General features: G+C 40.4%; 2 protein-coding genes across 3 annotated transcripts in view; one reads left to right on the forward strand and one right to left on the reverse strand.

Annotated features, from left to right (window-relative positions):
* The window catches only part of SEL1L2 (SEL1L2 adaptor subunit of SYVN1 ubiquitin ligase), a 123,405-nt gene extending 110,481 nt beyond the window's left edge, over positions 1-12,924 (reverse strand). The window contains exon 1 of the mRNA XM_068523954.1: positions 12,738-12,924. The gene's annotated coding sequence lies outside the window, so the exon portion shown is untranslated. The remainder of the gene's footprint in view (positions 1-12,737) is intronic.
* Positions 12,925-13,464: 540 nt separating this feature from the next.
* Positions 13,465-17,130, forward strand: part of MACROD2 (mono-ADP ribosylhydrolase 2) — a 1,969,440-nt gene continuing 1,965,774 nt past the window's right edge. For both annotated transcript variants that reach the window (XM_068566158.1, XM_068566159.1), the window contains exon 1: positions 13,465-13,728. In XM_068566158.1, coding sequence (XP_068422259.1) covers positions 13,683-13,728 — 46 coding nt within the window. In that variant the 5' untranslated portion in view covers positions 13,465-13,682. The remainder of the gene's footprint in view (positions 13,729-17,130) is intronic.

Genomic DNA, 17,130 nt, shown 5'->3' on the forward strand with positions numbered 1-17,130 from the left:
AGACTGCCTGCTAATGCTGGGGACGCGGGTTTGAGCCCTGGTCTGGGAAGATCCCACATGCCGCGGAGCAACTAGGCCCGTGAGCCACAACTACTGAGCCTGCGCATCTGGAGCCTGTGCTCCGCAACAAGAGAGGCCAAAATAGTGAGAGGCCCGCGCACTGCGATGAAGAGTGGCCCCCGCTTGCCGCAACTAGAGAAAGCCCTCGCACAGAAACGAAGACCCAGCACAGCCAAAAATAAATAAATAAATTAATTAAAAAAAAAAAAGCTGACTGAGCAACCAGAAATAAAGCTGATGCAAGGGCATTCATGGGTTCAGCAGGGGTGTCTATTCTCCCAGAGATCTCCAGGTTGAGGGCTGCCCTCTCCCCACTGGGTGCTGTCCTACTGGATGGTTCCAAAGAGTAACAGTAATTGGTTAATATAGAAACCTTTCACATGACTCTAGGATATGAATACAAGGAAAAGCTTTACATATTTCGGGACAATTCACAAAGGAGAAATGAGCTTCCTTACTGATCCCTAACAACACAGAAAGCAAACTTCTCTCTGGTAGTCAATGGTCCCACCATGACACACCTGCTCTCTCCTGCTTCTCTACAAGGAAAGATGTTCCAGATACTGGCAATTTATTCTTTCCCTGTTTAGAGGCTTAATATAAAGAACTGAGGGACTTCCCTGGTGGTGCAGTGGTTAAGAATCTGCCTGTCAATGCAGGGGACATGGGTTTGATCCCTGGTCCGGGAAGATCCCACATGCTGTGGAGCAACAAAGCCCGTGCACCACAACGATTAAGCCTATGCTCTAGAGCCCGTGTGCCACAACTACTGAAGCCTGTGCGCTTAGAGCCCGTGCTCTGCAACAAGAGAAGCCACCGCAAAGAGAAGCCCGTGCACCGCAACGAAGAGTAGCCCCCGCTCTCCGCAACTAGAGAAAGCCCCCGTGCAACAACGAAGACCCAATGCAGCCAAAAAATAAATAAATAAAATTAACTGAAAAAAAAAGAACACTCTATTAAAAAAAAAACAAAACTGAAAGGAAGCAAAGGTAATTTAAGATTCTTGGATTTCAAAAGTTATTCAAAATAGAACTGGTAATGGAAGTACATTTCTGAAGCAGTAAGACATTGCCTGCTTGTACTGCTTAGGCTCAGAATTAACTGCAACATGTCTAGGACTTGGCCTTTATGTGGCTTCTCTCTGGACCCTCCAGGAATATAGATGTGATTGCTAGGCAATTGTTTTCTGACCACCGACTAGTGTGAGATCGATGAGCTACTTGCCTTTTTCAACTGAGGAAGAAGGTTGCTGGGCGGGTGACTATCAGGGCACAGAGTTGTTATGAACTTTCTATTTTAGTTTGTATTTTAATTTTACTTTATTTTTTTCTAATTGCAGATTTGTATGACAGTGAGAAATTACTCCTGAAAAGAGAGACAGGATAGAGAAACCTTGAATCCTGGACAATCTAGAACTGGAACTTCTGGCAATGTCTTTTTTCAGTCTCAGTTATATACCTTATACTACCTTAAATCAGCAGCTGGATGGATAGGGTGGATACAGAAAAAACACACTATTAATTTTATTTCCATTTTGTAAGCTACACTTTGGGATAGATTGCTCATCCTTTCCATAAGCATCAACTACTTTTTTCCTGAGGATTTACTAAAAGGGAAAAATGTTGGCAACTATTTTAGAACTTTCCCGAGGTGAATGCAGAGTCAGGGAAAATCACATAGTTATGGCATCATCCCTCTTTCAATATTTTTACAGAGGTGAAATCAAAGTATATTGAGCATCAAGTAAAAAATGCATTAAAAAGGCAATATGCAAGCTTGCAAGGTACATGTGAGTGAAAAAGGACAGACCTGTTTTGCCTTGAGAAATAGGGGTAGAGGGGTAGGAAGAGAAAAAATAGAGTGGGGTTAAGAGCTGATTTTATGTATGAACCTTAGGTGTTTTAGCACTAGCTTGTAAAGCAAATGTCTTCTCCTCCACTAACTACTTCCTTGGGTCTCTGTACACCTGCAATCAGTAAATGATCTGTTGAAAACGCATCTGACCCTGGCAGAGTGTCATAATCCAGGAAGAGCTCTGTACTCATCATTACTGTCTCTACTTTCTCTCCTCCTGTTCACTCCCACCACCTGAAATCAAATTTTGTCCCTGCTTCTCTGATAAAACTGCCTTGGCAATGTGGATTCTCCAGCTATTAAATCCAATGGTCACTTGCTGGCTCTTACCTCTTTTCCCTACTCTCTCTGGCATTTGGCACTATTGGCTGTTCCCATCTTCATGGCACGCTCTCACTCTGGACTCTTATGACACTATTCTCTGTAGACTTGTTTTCCATCTACTCCTCAGTCCCCACTGCTATCGCTATAGTTTAAGTCCTCATTGTTCCTTGTGTGGGCCATTCAATAGTCTGCTACTGTTTACATTGTCACCAGAGTTGTACAGCTAGAATCCATCCACCTCTCAACTGCCAAAGTCATTTTTAAAAAGTATAATTCTATTCATGTTCTTCAATGAGTAAACCCTTAAATGACTCCCCATTGCTCACAGGATCAAGCCCAAACTTCAAAGCCTATCACACAGTCTTTGCCTACCTCTCCAGCCTCATCAATTGCTGTGTTCCATCTTATATCCCAAACCATAGCAAACTAACATACTTATTTATAGACCATGCTCTTTTATTCCTCTGTGTCTTTGTTCCCTTTACCTGGTATGAAATGTTCTCGTTCTCTTTTGCCAGCTTAGTGAACACTCATTAATCTTTCAAGATTCAGTTTATGTCCTTTCCTTTATGAAACCCTCTGACTGCTCCACACACCGGTAGAATTGGCCTCCCCAATTTGTGCCCTACAGCATCTTATAAATGCCTCTATTTTAATACCTACAACACTTTACAATTTATTCCCTGTTTGTTTTTTTGTTCTAGACTCTAAGCTACTCAAGGATAAGGACTGTGTCTTAGATATTCTTCCCATACTCTTGGCATGTAACTTTTATTAAATATTTTTTTTCTCCCTATAAGTCAATGGCTTTTAGGATATTCAGAGATTTGTGCAACCATCACCTTAATTTTAGAACATTTTCATTACCCCAAAAGTAATTCCTTAGCCATAATCTCCTCAAATCCCCTACACCTCCCAGCTCTAGGTAACTAGCAAACTACTTTCTGTCTCTGTGGACTTGCCTATTCTGGACATTTCATCTGTATGAAATCACACAATAAGTGGTCTTTTATGTCTAGTTTCTTTTGCTTAGCATAATATTTTCAATGATCATCCATATTATACCTCATTTATTTTTTTGCTGAATAATATTCCATTGCATGGATATAACAAAGTTTATTTATTATTCATCAGCTGGTGGACATTAGTTTTTTCCCACTTTTTGGCTACTATGAATAATGCTGCCATTTGTGTACAAGTTTTTGCATGGGAATGTTTTCAGTTCCCTTGGATATATACCTAGGGTGTAATTTCTGGATCATATGGTAATTCTATGTTTAATCTTTTGAGGAACTTCAAGGCTGTTTTCCAAAGCATTGTACTATTTAAAAAATTGAGGTGAAGTTCATAACATAAGTAACCATTTTAAAGTGTACAATTAAGTGACTGTTAGTGCATTCACAACCACCATCTCTTTTTAGTTTCAGAATTTTTTCTTGGGTCTTCCTTGGTGACGCAGTGGTTAAGAATCCACCTGCCAATGCAGGGGAACATGAGTTGGATCCCTGGTCTGGGAAGATCCCACATGCCATGGAGCAACTACTGCAAGCCACAACTACTGAGCCCAAGCACCACAACTACTGAAGCCCATGCGAACCTAGAGCCCGTGCTCTGCAACAAGAGAAGCCATTGCAATGAGAAGCCCGTGCACGGCAACAAAGAGTAGCCTTCGCTCACTGCAACTAGAGAAAGCCTGCACACAGCAATGAAGACCCAATGTAGCCAAAAAAATAAATAAAAAACAAATAAAAAAACCCTTTTTCTTTAACCCAGAAATTCACTCTATATTCATTAAATAACTCCCCATTATCTCTTCCCCCATCCACTGGCAACCACTAATCTGTTTTCTGTCTCTATGGATTTGCCTATTCTGGATATTTCACATATATTTCATATAATAAAAATCATATAATATGTGGCCTTTTGTATCTGGCTTCTTTCACATATCATAACGTTTTTGAGGTTTATCCAACTTGTAGTATGTTTCAGTACTTCATTCCTTTTCATGGTTGAATTCCATATTATGTATACACCACAATTTGTTTATCGACTCATCCATTATTTAGGTTGTTTCCACCTTTTAAATATAATAAATAATGTTTTTACAAACATTTGTATACAAATTTTCAGTGTGGACATACGCTTTCATTTCTCTTGGGTGTGTTCCTAGTAGTGGAATTGATGGGTCATATGGTAATTCTAAATTTAACTTTTTGAGGAACTGCCAAACTGTTTTCCACAGTGGCAGTACCATTTTACATTCCCACTAGCAATGTGTGAACGTTCCTATTTCTCTGCATCATTGTCAAATCTTGTTATTTTCCTTTTTTGTTTTTTATTATAGGCATCCTAATAGATATGATGTAATATATCATTGTGGTTTTGATTTGCATTTTCTTAATGACCAATGATGTTGAATGTCTTTTCATGCATTTGATGGTCATTTGTATATCTTCTATGGAAGAGCATCTATGCAATTCCTCTGCCCATTTAAAAATTGGGTTTTTTGTCATTTTTTTGATGAGTTCTAAGAGTTATTAATATAACCTGAATACTAAACCTTTATTGAATGTATGATTTGCAAACATTTTCTCCCATTCTGTGGGTTGTCTTTTCAGTTTCTTGATGATGTCCTTTGAAGCATAAAAGTGCTTAATTTTGATGACATCCAGTTTGGTTTTTTTTTTGCTTGTGCTTTTGGTGGCATATCTAAGAAATCATTGCCTAATCTAGGGTCACAAAGATTTATGTCTATGTTTTCTTCTAAGAGTTTTAAAGATTTAGCTATTATATTTAGGTCTTTGACACATTTTGAATTAATTTCTATATACAGCATGAGGTAGGTGTCCAACTAGTATGAGATAGGTGGCTTTCCAGATGCCCTCACCATATGTTGAAGAATTATTATTCCCCTTCCCATTAACTCAATGTTTTGGCATCCTTGCCAAAAATCTATTGACAATAAATGTGAGGATTTATTTCTGAACTTTCAATGATATTTTTTTTATTGATCTATATGTCTATCCTCATGCCAGTACCACACTGTCTTGATTACTGTAGTTCTGTAGTAAGTTTTGAAATTGAGAAGTGTGAGTCCTCTAACTTTATTCTTTTTTTTCAAGAAGAACATTCATTTCCATATTAATTTTCAGATTGTTTTATTAATTTCTGCAAAGAAGCAAGCTGGGATTTTGATAGGGATTATATTGAATCTGTAGATCAAATTGGAGAGTATTACCATCTTAACAATATTAAATTTTCCAATCCATGAACATGGGAAGTATTTTCATTTATTGAAGTTTTCTTTAATTTCTTTCAACAATTTTTGCAGTTTCAGAGTATGAGCTCTGTACTTTTTTGTTAAATTTATTTCTAAGCACTTTATCTATTTCGATGCTATTGTAAATGAAATTGTTAATTTCATTTTTGGTTTGTTTACTGTGATGGTATAGAAATAGAATCAAGTTTTGTCTATTAGTCTTTTATCCTGCAACCCTGCTGAACTCATTTATCAGTTTTAATAGTTTTTTAATGGATACCTTAGGATTTTCTGTGTATAATATCATGTCTTTGGTAAATACAGATAGGTTTACTTCTCCCTTCCCAATCTTTATTTCTTTTTCTTATCTAATTGCCTTGGCTAGAACCTCCAGTACAATGCTGAATAGGAATGGCAAGAGTAGACATCCTTGTCTTGTTCCTGATCTTAGGTGGACCATAGGGGGAAAGCATTCAGTCTTTCACCATTAAATATATTAGGTGCCAGTTTTTTGAGGATGCCTTTTATTAGGTTGACAGGTTCCCTTCTATTCCTAGTTTGTTGAGTGTTTTCATACAAAAGGGAAGTTGACTTGTCAAGTGCTCTTCCCGCATCAATTGAGATGACCATGTGGTCTTTGTCATTTGTTCTATTGATGTGGTGTGTTACATTAACTAACTTTCAGATGTTATACCAACCTTGCATTCCTGGGTTAAATGCAAATAAATATTCCTTAAGTTAAATTCATGATGAGCAAATTATCTGAGAATTGGGTAAAAATTAACTCATTAAACGGCCAGAGAAACAAGACTGGAAAATAATTTCCATTTTAAGATAGTAATTAGTTAGGAATCACGGAAACTTTGAAAGTAGAATTGCTAGTGTGGAAAGATTATAAGAGACTATAGGAATATAAATTAAAGCACTTTACCACTCTTTGAGTTCTATACTTTTCATTTAAAGTTCTAGAGCTAGATCTTCATGATATTCTAGATTTAACAAAACTTAACCTGTCTCAAATATCTCTACTCTATAAAAATTACTGCAAGCCTTTTCTCATAGATTTGCTCAATCTCCCCCACCCCACTCCTTCTCTCTCTTTCTCTCTGTCTCTCTCTCTCTCACACACACACACACACACACACACATCCTTCCCACATATTGTCCTAAATGAGAGTATCATTACTATTTATCCTAATTGAATATTTTAAAGTAGTTATCCAAAAGTAGTGTTAATTAGGAATATTGTGAAGTTACATATGATTTTCTAATCAGCTTCCACCCTTAGTGCTAAAACCCCCCATAGAGAACCATAAGGACAGAAAAACTTACGTTTAATTGTGACCCCAAGAATTATCAATATCTCTATTAGCAGGGACAAGGGCTTCATTTTCTCCTAAGCAGCTCCTTCTTACTGTAACACAGGCAGAACTAGGCGGCTGGCCCACAGGCTTCCTCTTTTTAGGTCTGTAGGGGTCAGGACTTGGTTGCTAAGCAACAATTTCTTTACTCTTGGGCCAATGAGCTGCCAGGAAGTTCCTTTCAATGGGGAATGAAGGCAGCTGATGGACAGAGCAGGCTGTGGGGAAGGAACCATATCTAGTTTGTCACTTCTCTGGTGAGAGATAAGTGGTAGGCTTGAAATAGGTAGGAGTTGCTCTCTGAACTCTGTTCAGAGTTGCTGGAAATTCTTATTTTTATGGTACCTCCAGAGATGCAAGCTGCAATTATGTGAAAACACAATTAACTAACCTGACATCATCCTTTAATCTAAGATCTCAAGGCTATGGTGGACAGGAAACATATGGACCAAGTCTGCTTTGGTCTCCATCTTGGTGAAAATGTTTATACTCTGTTCAGGTAAGGAACTGCTGACATTTTACTAGGACCAAGACAAACAAATCCCAGTCATCAATTACATTTTAGAAAGAGAAAAACAAATACCATATGCTAACACATATATATGGAATCTTAAAAAAAAATGGTTCTGATAAACCTAGGGGCAGGGCAGGAATAAAGATGCAGGCGTAGAGAATGGACTTGAGGACACGGGGAGGGGGAAGGGTAAGCTGGGACAAAGTGAGAGCGTAGCATTGACATATATACACTACCAAGTGTAAAATAGATAGCTAGTGAGAAGCAGCTGCATACCACAGGGAGATCAGCTCCGTGCTTTGTGACCACCTAGAGGGGTGGGATAGGGAGGGTGGGAGGGAGACGCAAGAGGGAGGGGATATGGGGATATATGCATACATATAGCTGATTCACTTTGTTATACAAGGGAAACTAACACAACATTGTAAAGCAATTATACTCCAATAAAGATGTTTTAAAAAAAGGGTGCTTCATTAAACTTTCATTAAAAGGTGTTTAAAAATGCCTTCTTTACTCTCCTAAAATATATGGGCATTTTATGAATGAATACCCTTAAGGCTAGGACCAGAAATCAAAATGAATATTAGGTAAAGCATTGCAATATTAACAATACCCAAAGAATTGAGCTAGTAGAGAAATCATACCTAAAATATATCCAACTTTTACAGTGTGTTCAGGTAATTACTTCAGAAACAGATGTATTTATTGCCTTGAATTTTTAGGTTTACTCCCTGTATTCTCATTGCTGTTGTGACAAATTACTACAAATTTAGTGGGTTAAAAATAACAGAAAAAAACCCCAGAAATGTATTGTCTTACAGTTCTGGAGGTCAGAAGTCCAAAAGGATTCTTACAGGACTAAAATTAAGAGCAGATCTAATTGGTTCTGGGGGCTACAGGGGAGAATCCATTCCTTGCCTAGAATCATCCAGCTTTTAGTGGCTGCCCACATTTCTCAATTTGTGGCTACATCACTCTAATCTGTGCACAATCATCATTTGTCTTCTCCCCTTCTGTGGTTTAATCTCCCTCTGTCTCCCACTTAGGACACTTGCCATTACATTTAGGCACCACCAAAATACAAGATAATCCCCTGATCTCAAGATCCTCAGTCATATTGGCAAAGTTCCTCTTGCCAAATAAAGTAACATTCATAGGTTCTAGAGATTAGGTCCTGGAGATCTTTGGGACCGTTATTCAGTCTACCAGTGTCCCTAATATATTTTCCTCTCACCAAGAGACTTCAAAATAGAACTGTCCCAACTTCTGTACTTTAAAAAAGTATCTAAATAAAATTTATTTAAACCCTTAATATCATCCATTAAACATTCTCCGATCTTTTTTTCCAGTCCCCATTTGGATCCAGAATTATCAGCATCTTCCAGCAGATGATTTTGCTTCCTATTTTCACAGAAACTGAGGCCATTTGACCTATATTGCCTCGACTTCCTTCCTTTTTATTAAAAAAACATTTTTGAATCTCCATCTGTTCTTTTTCTCCTAATTCATCCCAAAAGATGAAATGCACTTCCTATATTCTAAATCCAAACTTCTCTCACTTTTGATTCTATCCACATTTACCTTCTCTGGTACTTCACTCTATCTAACATTTGTTCTTTTCTCTTCTCTCTTTCTATCTCTTTTTCTCTCTCTCTTTCTGTTTCAATCTTTTTGTACCAATCTTCTTCTTAATTTAAAAACTCTTCATTCCACCTCTCCTAGAAAAATTTTCCCTTGACTCTCGTATCCTTGCTACTGCTATCTTTTCTACTTATCCCTTAGCCTCTAAACATCTTGAAAGAATACTCCTTAATCACTGCTTCTGACTTGTTGCCTCTCACTTATTCTTCAACTACTTGTTTTTATTTTCACTAATTTACATAGACTATAAAACCAATTATCTTTTCTCAGTTCTTATCCTACTTGATCTCTGTGAGACATCTGACATTTCTGACCATAAACATCTTCTTGAAAACATATTATTGGTTTCTCTGAAAATTGAATTGCAGTTACTTTTTTACACTTTTGAACACAACTTCTCATTCTTTTTCTACCACTCCCTGCCTCATTCATTTACATGTTGAAAATCTGCTATATGCTAAAGATGAATGGTAATACTCTTTGAGGTGTTCATTAATTTTATTTGTTAGTTCCTCTCTTGGTCTTCGCATTAAATTAGGGTCTCCCATTTTGGTGTCATGTGCTCTCCCTTAGTTTTGCCAGCATTTCTCTACGGATGCTCACTTAACTTTCATTTATTCAATAAATTTTTATTATGTGCCAAGCATTGTGCATTTTCTGTGGATAGTGAGCAACAAGATATGTTTCCCGTCCTCAGAGAGTTTGTAAGTCTAGAGTGAAAGGCAAATATTAATAAAATAATCACAAAAATAAATGTATAATTAAAAACTATAAAAAGTGCTTTATAGGAAAATGAATGAGTACTGAGGACACAGAAGAGGAAGCTGTACGTAGAGGTCAGGTGGGGTCAGAATCAGGAAGGGCTTTGCCAGGGAGTGAATTTTGCCAGCTAAACTCTGAAGAATGAGAATGGGTTAACTAAGCAAAACATGTCCTAGGTATAGTGATAAACATGTGAAAAGGCCATGTGGTGAGAATAAGATATGTTCAAGGAACTGAAAAGCTTTAAGGGCTGCTATGGTTGGAAACAGAGATGGGTGGTGGGGGTGGAGCATGGTATAAGGTAAAGCAGAATTGGTAGATGGTCACTCCTAAATGATTCAGTTTTTATAAGACTGTGTTAGTCATCTTGGGCTGCCAAAACAAAATACCACACGCTGGGTGGCTTAAACAACAGAAGTTAGTTTTCTCACAGTTCTGGATGCTGGAAGTCCATGATCAGGGTACAGCATGGTCTGCTTCTTGTGAAGGCCCTCTTCCTGGTTTGCAGATGGCTGCCTTCTCACTGGGTCTTTACATGATGGGGGACAGTAGAGTTAGATTGGGGGAGTCAGAGGGAAGGGGAGAGAGAGAGAGAGTGTGTGAACTCTTCTCCTTTTTATAAGGCCACAGTCCTACAGGATTAGGGCCCCGCCCTTATGACCTCAGTTAACCATAATTACCTCCTAAAGACCCTATATCTAGATATAAGCACATTGTGGGCTATATGAATTTTGGGGGAACTCAGTTCAATCCATGGTAAAGTCCACCACAAAGTCACTGAATGATTTACAACAGTAAAATGATCTGATCACATTTGACAAGATAACTCTAGATTCAGGGCAGAGGGGTAAGAAAACTTTCCTGTAGTTAATAAATTTGGGAGTTATTGATGTAACTCAGGATTTTCCAACCTCAGCGGTATTGACATTCTTTATTGCAGGGGACTGTCCTGTGCATCATAGGATGCTTAGCAGAATCCTAGGTTTACATTCACTCAATGCCAGTAGCATTTTTCCCTCAGGTGTGACAACCAAAAATGTCTCCAGACATTGCCAATGTCCCCAAGGGAGGCAGAATTGCCCCTGGTTGAGAATTATAGTTATAACTGAAGCCATGAATATGGATGAAATTATTCAAAGAATGAACTCCAAAATGTAATGGCTGAAAAGGAAGATGGGCCAACAAAGGAGGCTCTAAAGGAATGACCAGACAGGAGGAAACTCAAAAGGCTGATGAAATTAAAGGAAAAGAATGCTGTCAGGAGGAATAAGAGGTTAATACTACTAAATGCTGCTGAGAGATCTTGTAAGAGGAAGATTGAAAAATGTCCATTAAATATCACATGAAGGCCATTGATTACCTTAGTAACAGCCGTTTCAGTTTATGTATAGGATAGAACCCAGATTAGAGTGGACTGAAGAGCAGAAAGTGGGATACAAGAAAATTGACACAACATTTTGGAAAGGAGGAAGTTACTTTGGAAAGTAACTTCCCTTAGCAGTAGGAGTGCGGGATCACAGGGGGCATTTGTATTTATTTTTATTTTATTTATTTTAACATGGGAGAAACCTGAGAAAGTTTAAAAGTTGATGGATGGTCCCAGTTCTTTGAGTCAACATGAGATAAAGGATAATCAGTAGTGCAGTGCTTCTAAGAAAGCACAGGTGGGGGACTTCCCTGGCGGCGCAGTGGTTAAGAATCTGCCTGCTAATGCAGGGCACACGGGTTTGAGCCCTGGTCCGGGAAGATCCCACATGCCGCAAGCCCGTGCAACACAACTACTGAGCCTGCGCTCTAGAGCCTGCGAGGCACAACTACTGAACCACGTGGCACAACTACTGAAGCCCGCACGCCTAGCGCCTGTGCTCCGCAACGAGAAGCAACCGCAATGAGAAGCTTGCGCACCGCAACAAAGAGTAGCCCCCGCTCGCCGCAACTAGAGAAAGCCTGCGCACAGCAACAAAGACCCAATGCAGCCAAAAATAATAAATAAATAAATAAATAAATAAATAAACTTATTAAAAAAAAAGAAAGAAAGCACAGGTGGAAGGACTGGCTCTGGGTTGGGGTGGAAACAGCTTCTCTGTTGTAACAGAAGAGAAGATGCCCAGTATAATGCACTTTCCCGCACACCTTACATTTTGCATTTCTAACTAAGGACTCAATATCTTTCCCGTGAAATCTGAAACTGCTCCTGTATTGCCAAATATTATTAATATTGCTATTTTCCTCAACTATACCATGAAACACTAGATTCTTTCTCTTTCTTATTCTCTTCCCAAAATCTATTTCATTACCAATTTTTATTGATTCTACCTTGGTAATGTGCCTTAGAGTCCCGCTTTTATTTCCACTGCCAACAAATGAGTGCATATTTTCATTATTAGCTCAAATGTCATTTCCTTCTTGAAGCTTTCCCTATTTCTCTCAAATTTTTATGTACTTCACAGCATTAAAAGAAAAACAGAAGCAGAAACAATGTCAAAATTAACAAAATTATCTTACTATGTTATTAATCATCCTCATGAGAGTGTCCTGTTACTCAAAACATTTCATTCTTTACAATTCTTAAGGGCCCCCCCCTTTCTTCCTTTTTTTCCTCTTATTATTAAAACGTGTTCCAAATAATTATTTGCTCTTACACACCTGGCTTAAGTACAACACATATAACACAGCACCCCAATTGTCAAATAAATGTGGATTCACCACATCCACCAAATCAGCCTTGTCTGATATTTAGAAACACCATAAATTTGGGGATGGGGTTACCAAAATTTCTCTAAATTCTAGGTCACCCTACTCCTATGGTGGACTCGAACTGAACCGGGTTTTCAGATCACCTGCAGACTAGCATTGCCCAGATTCAAGCGAGCCCTTTAGACTAGCGCCTTGACTGAAGCAACTGGTGGGGGAATAAAACCTATAAGATGACGGGCTCTGGTTAACACCCACTTGAACTTACTTTGATGTGACTTCTTTCTGTTTCCAGTATAAGGTTCTGGTTGCCCACTACTTCCCGGTTCTTAAACCCTTAAGTAGTTCAGTTTACTTTTGTTCTTTCCAGACTTCACCGGAGTCGAGTGAAATACGTAATTTTTACTACAAGGTCAAGGAGCTGATTGTATACGGTCTGGAACCATTTCCTAATCCTTTCACTTCTTTCGGTTATATTTGCCCACCAAGAGGAAAGCTTCAGATTATCCGGTAAAATCCGTCCAGACGGGGCGGTGACAGTGAAAGTATACAATTCGTGTTGACTCACATCTCCTCCCACTTCCACTTCTTCCAGGCCCTGAGGCAGCTTTTCCCAGTCAGCGCGCAATCACCTGGTGCACCTGGCCCTTCCTGTAGGCCACGCCCCCGGGTTTTCCCAGCGCCTCACGGTGCTCCCGCGGGGCCTCTCCACGCCCCGCCCCACGCCCCGCCCCAATCGTGAGCCACCTCCAGCCCCCTCGAGCCCTGGCTCCGCCCCCTCCGGCTCCCCAACGTCCTCGGCGTCGGGCCCGAGCCTGCGCCTGCGCGTGCGCCCTGGGGCCGAAGTCGGGGCGCGCGGTAGCTGGAACGCGGAGAGCGGCGGGCGGTGCAGCCAATGGGAGGCGGCGCTGGCTAGCGGCTGGGAGGCGGGGCCTGCGCGGGTGTTAGGTTAGCGCGAGGCGTGACCTAGTTGACAGGCTCTGAGGTGCTGCTGTGGTGGCGGCCGCGGGGCTGAGGCGGGTGGCAGCCGGAACCGAGTGCGTGCTGAGGGAGGAGGGCGGCGACTGGAGAGCGACGAGCGGCGCGGGACCCGGAGTCTCTTCCACTTTTTCCTTCCCGAGCGCCCCCTCCCACCCCTCCTACTCCGCATACACCCTGTTTGCCCGTGAGCCTGGGGAACTTGCAGCTTAAAGCCAGCCACCCCCACAGCAACATGTACCCCAGCAACAAGAAGAAAAAGGTGTGGAGAGAGGAGAAAGGTAACCGACCCGTCGAGTCCCGGGGGGCGGGGGTGGGGTGGGGTGGGGTGGGGACGGGAGTCAGGGCTGTGTGTGCCGCGGCGCCCTCCGCCCCGCTCCCGCCTCGCGCCCGGCTGGCCGGTGCCGCCTCCCTGGCGCCGCCTCCCTGGCGGGTCCGTGTGTACACACGCGCGTACGCGCGCGCACGCCGGCGTGCACGCGCCGCCCCCGGGTACCTGCCGCTAGCCCACGTGTGGGCGCACGCCCCTCTCTGCCGCCCGCCGCGCCCGGTCACCTTCGCCCCGCTAGCGGCGCGGCCCGCCGCGCGGCGGCCCGCGGGCTCCGTACAACTTGTTCAGGCCCCCGCACTCTGTCCCCGGACCCCAGCCTGGACTTTCGGACTCCCGGCCCGGGTGTCCCGCGGATACGTGCCCGCCAGCTGGCACCCTGGCTGCAGCTGCCGCTGCTGCTCCGCGCCCGCCGAGCCTCAGACGTTCACCCCTCGCCTCTGTCCCCTGTCTCCTGCCCATCCGCTGGCTGGGCGTCACCACCTTCGGGTGTTTAGCCAGGGCCCCTGCTTCTGCGCCGCAGTGTGACTTTTGGAACCTGGGTCTCTGGGGGAACCTAAAACGAGCGGGTCTTGTCCGCGAGGCTAAGTGCAGTCAGAGAATGGGCTTTTCTCTGCAGTGACTTCCTCTAGATTCCATCCCCATTCATAGTCTGAAGTTGCTCCGAGTAAGAGTGTGAGACTGATGTCGCTCTCTGTGAATGAGCCCATCCCTGAGTTTCCTGCAGATCAAAGCTTATCCAGATCAGCCAGGTTGACGGTGACGCTGATGTCGATGAGACACAGAGGTGTGCGACCCAACCCTCTTTTCTCCATCTCCCTCCCTGTTTTTCTCTGGCATCATAGTTAGGTAATATTCCAAGGTAAAACTTGAGTCTCTGTAGTTTTTTCTTTTCTTTTCTTTTCTTTCTTTCTTTCTTCTTTCTCCTTCCTTCCTTCCTTACTTCCTTTTATCTTTCCTTTTTTTTTCTTTTTTTAAAAAAATTCTTTAGCAGCTGATTGTACAGAAATGTAGTAAAATGTATTCGCACTGCTACTGCTGTGTATCAGGAGTGAGGTCCAGTGAGGGAAGTGCAAATCTCTCCTAAGTATCTCATCTTTTTTATAGAACAAGGATAAAGGGGCGACTAGAGTGAAAGTTAATTTCCTTGATAATAGTTCTTTAAAATCTGTGGATTCTTATTGCAACTGCTATTCTTTATAAATAAGGCCAAACAGTGGATGAAAGAAAGGGAATGAATATGGGAAAAAAAATCCTTTATGTAGGGGCCTACTTAAAACAATGCATGAGGAGGGGGATGAGGAGGGACTTTTTTTCACATTAACTACTGGGAAGATTTAACATAGTATAACTGAATGACCCAATTAAAATGGTCTTTAAATGTTGACAGACTGTATGCCATTTAATTATGTTTTAATGATTATGGACATACATAGAACTAAATTTTGGTGTCGCAAAACAAATGCTGTTGAGAATAATAGGCTGATATATAAAGTAGCGTAAAATAGTTTTGCTTTGTTTTCGCAATAGAAGTTATTTGAGTTTCAGCAAGGATTCACCTCGTAAGCACTGAAAAATCTTTTATGCCCATTTTTATTGATGATCTTGAAATGTTAGGTTTGTATTATTGATAATAATGAAGGCAAAATAGTGGAAAACATGGAGATTGTTTTCAATACATGAATAATTGATGAAATTATAGCGATTACTTAAGAACTATTATATTTTTCTGTCATAATAATGTTCCTAAAGTAACAATGTTGTAATGGTTCCTTCATTTAACATCTACACTGTTGGACTTTCATAAGCAAGCATTTTTAAAACTTTAATGTCTTGATTTTTTTTTTCTTCTTTTACTTCTAATAATAGGGGAAAATATTACCAAATTAATATTATCTAAACAGAGAAGCAAATGCACAATTAAAGAAGGCAGTTAACAAAGTAAATTTTTCTCTTGTCCAAAACTAACCTATTTTTGCATTGAAAGAGAAAGTTATTGTGACTTGAAGACTTTTTAGAGTGTCAGCGTCTTATCAGGATATCTATTTTTGGAATATTTAGTAAAGTATAATATTGTAAATCAACTATACTTCAATAAACATATATATATACATATGTTATACCATCAAGAAGGAGGTGAGGATTTCCAGGACAGTAGTTAGTATTAAGAAGCTGATGGAAAGCGTGACCTTTTCCTGAATTGTACTGGCGAGGGTGGTATCATATTTTTGTAACTGTTATTTAAATCTAAAGGAAGGCTTACCCACCTCATTGAAATGTCAAGGCATTCTGTAAACATATTTTAACTCAGTATACCATCTAATAAGTACATCTGCAAAGGTGAAACATTCTTTAAGGAAAAGTTTTGTGTAAAGTTGAAGAAACTATATATATGACTGTGCCCCCCAGTATGTTTCATCGTTTAAATAACTAAGGAATTCTCAAGTCCACATAGGTTAAATAAACGGTGTTGATTTAATATTTTGTGCCCTAATTCAAAACCACTCAATGTGTATTATCATTTCAAGTACTGAAAGTTAAATTATCTCAGTGTTTTACCTTATTGTCTTATTATTTATCTTGTTTTTTTCCTAAGTGTCCACACTTAAACTTTTAAGTAAATGGAATGACAGAGGCCAGGTTGCATTCCCATATGTACTTCTGACACTTACTGAAAGTACAAGTTGCTCCGTAATATCTTTCATCCTGATCGTTGATATTGCCGTATTTCCATATTAGTGATCTGAGCTTTTTTAGTAGTGCTTTGGTAAACACTAGTCATCACTTTTCCTCCTCTGTGTGATTATTTCAAATTTGCCATTCCCTTCAAGTTTCCTATTTCATCAAGACCTTAAGTTCCTATACAAAACAGATGACATTGCCTTTTAATTCATGGAGAAAATACATGTCATATAACATGAACAGCCCTAACATTTTCCTCCGTAGTCTCTTTTGTTTCTTTACATGTCTGTTGTTCTTTCAGCTTTCTTCCTTTTTTAGAGGAAGCACTTTTCATCTTTGTTTCTAAGGATTAACCCCTCTGCTTGTGCCCTTTATCTCATCTGTATTATTTGATATCTTGTACTATCATTTATTCTCTTTTGGGTATGTTTAGTTTCTCAGTGTCTTTGGGTTCCTCTCCTCATCCTATAACAACGATCAAGGAAGGTAGCCTTCCTTCCACAGGGCTTCACCTTGGAGTTGCTGTTCTCACTTTCCTTCTTTTCCTCAGTCCCTTAAAATCTCCTGGATCTCAAGTTATGCTCCAAGGAAACTAATGTTCCTAAAATCATTCAGTAATAACAATGATGATGGTACTAATATAAAAATAGTTACTATTTGAGTCCTGTTTGTG

This window comes from Eschrichtius robustus, chromosome 16 (genome assembly GCF_028021215.1).
Source record: "Eschrichtius robustus isolate mEscRob2 chromosome 16, mEscRob2.pri, whole genome shotgun sequence".
NCBI classification, from domain to species: Eukaryota; Metazoa; Chordata; class Mammalia; order Artiodactyla; family Eschrichtiidae; genus Eschrichtius; species Eschrichtius robustus.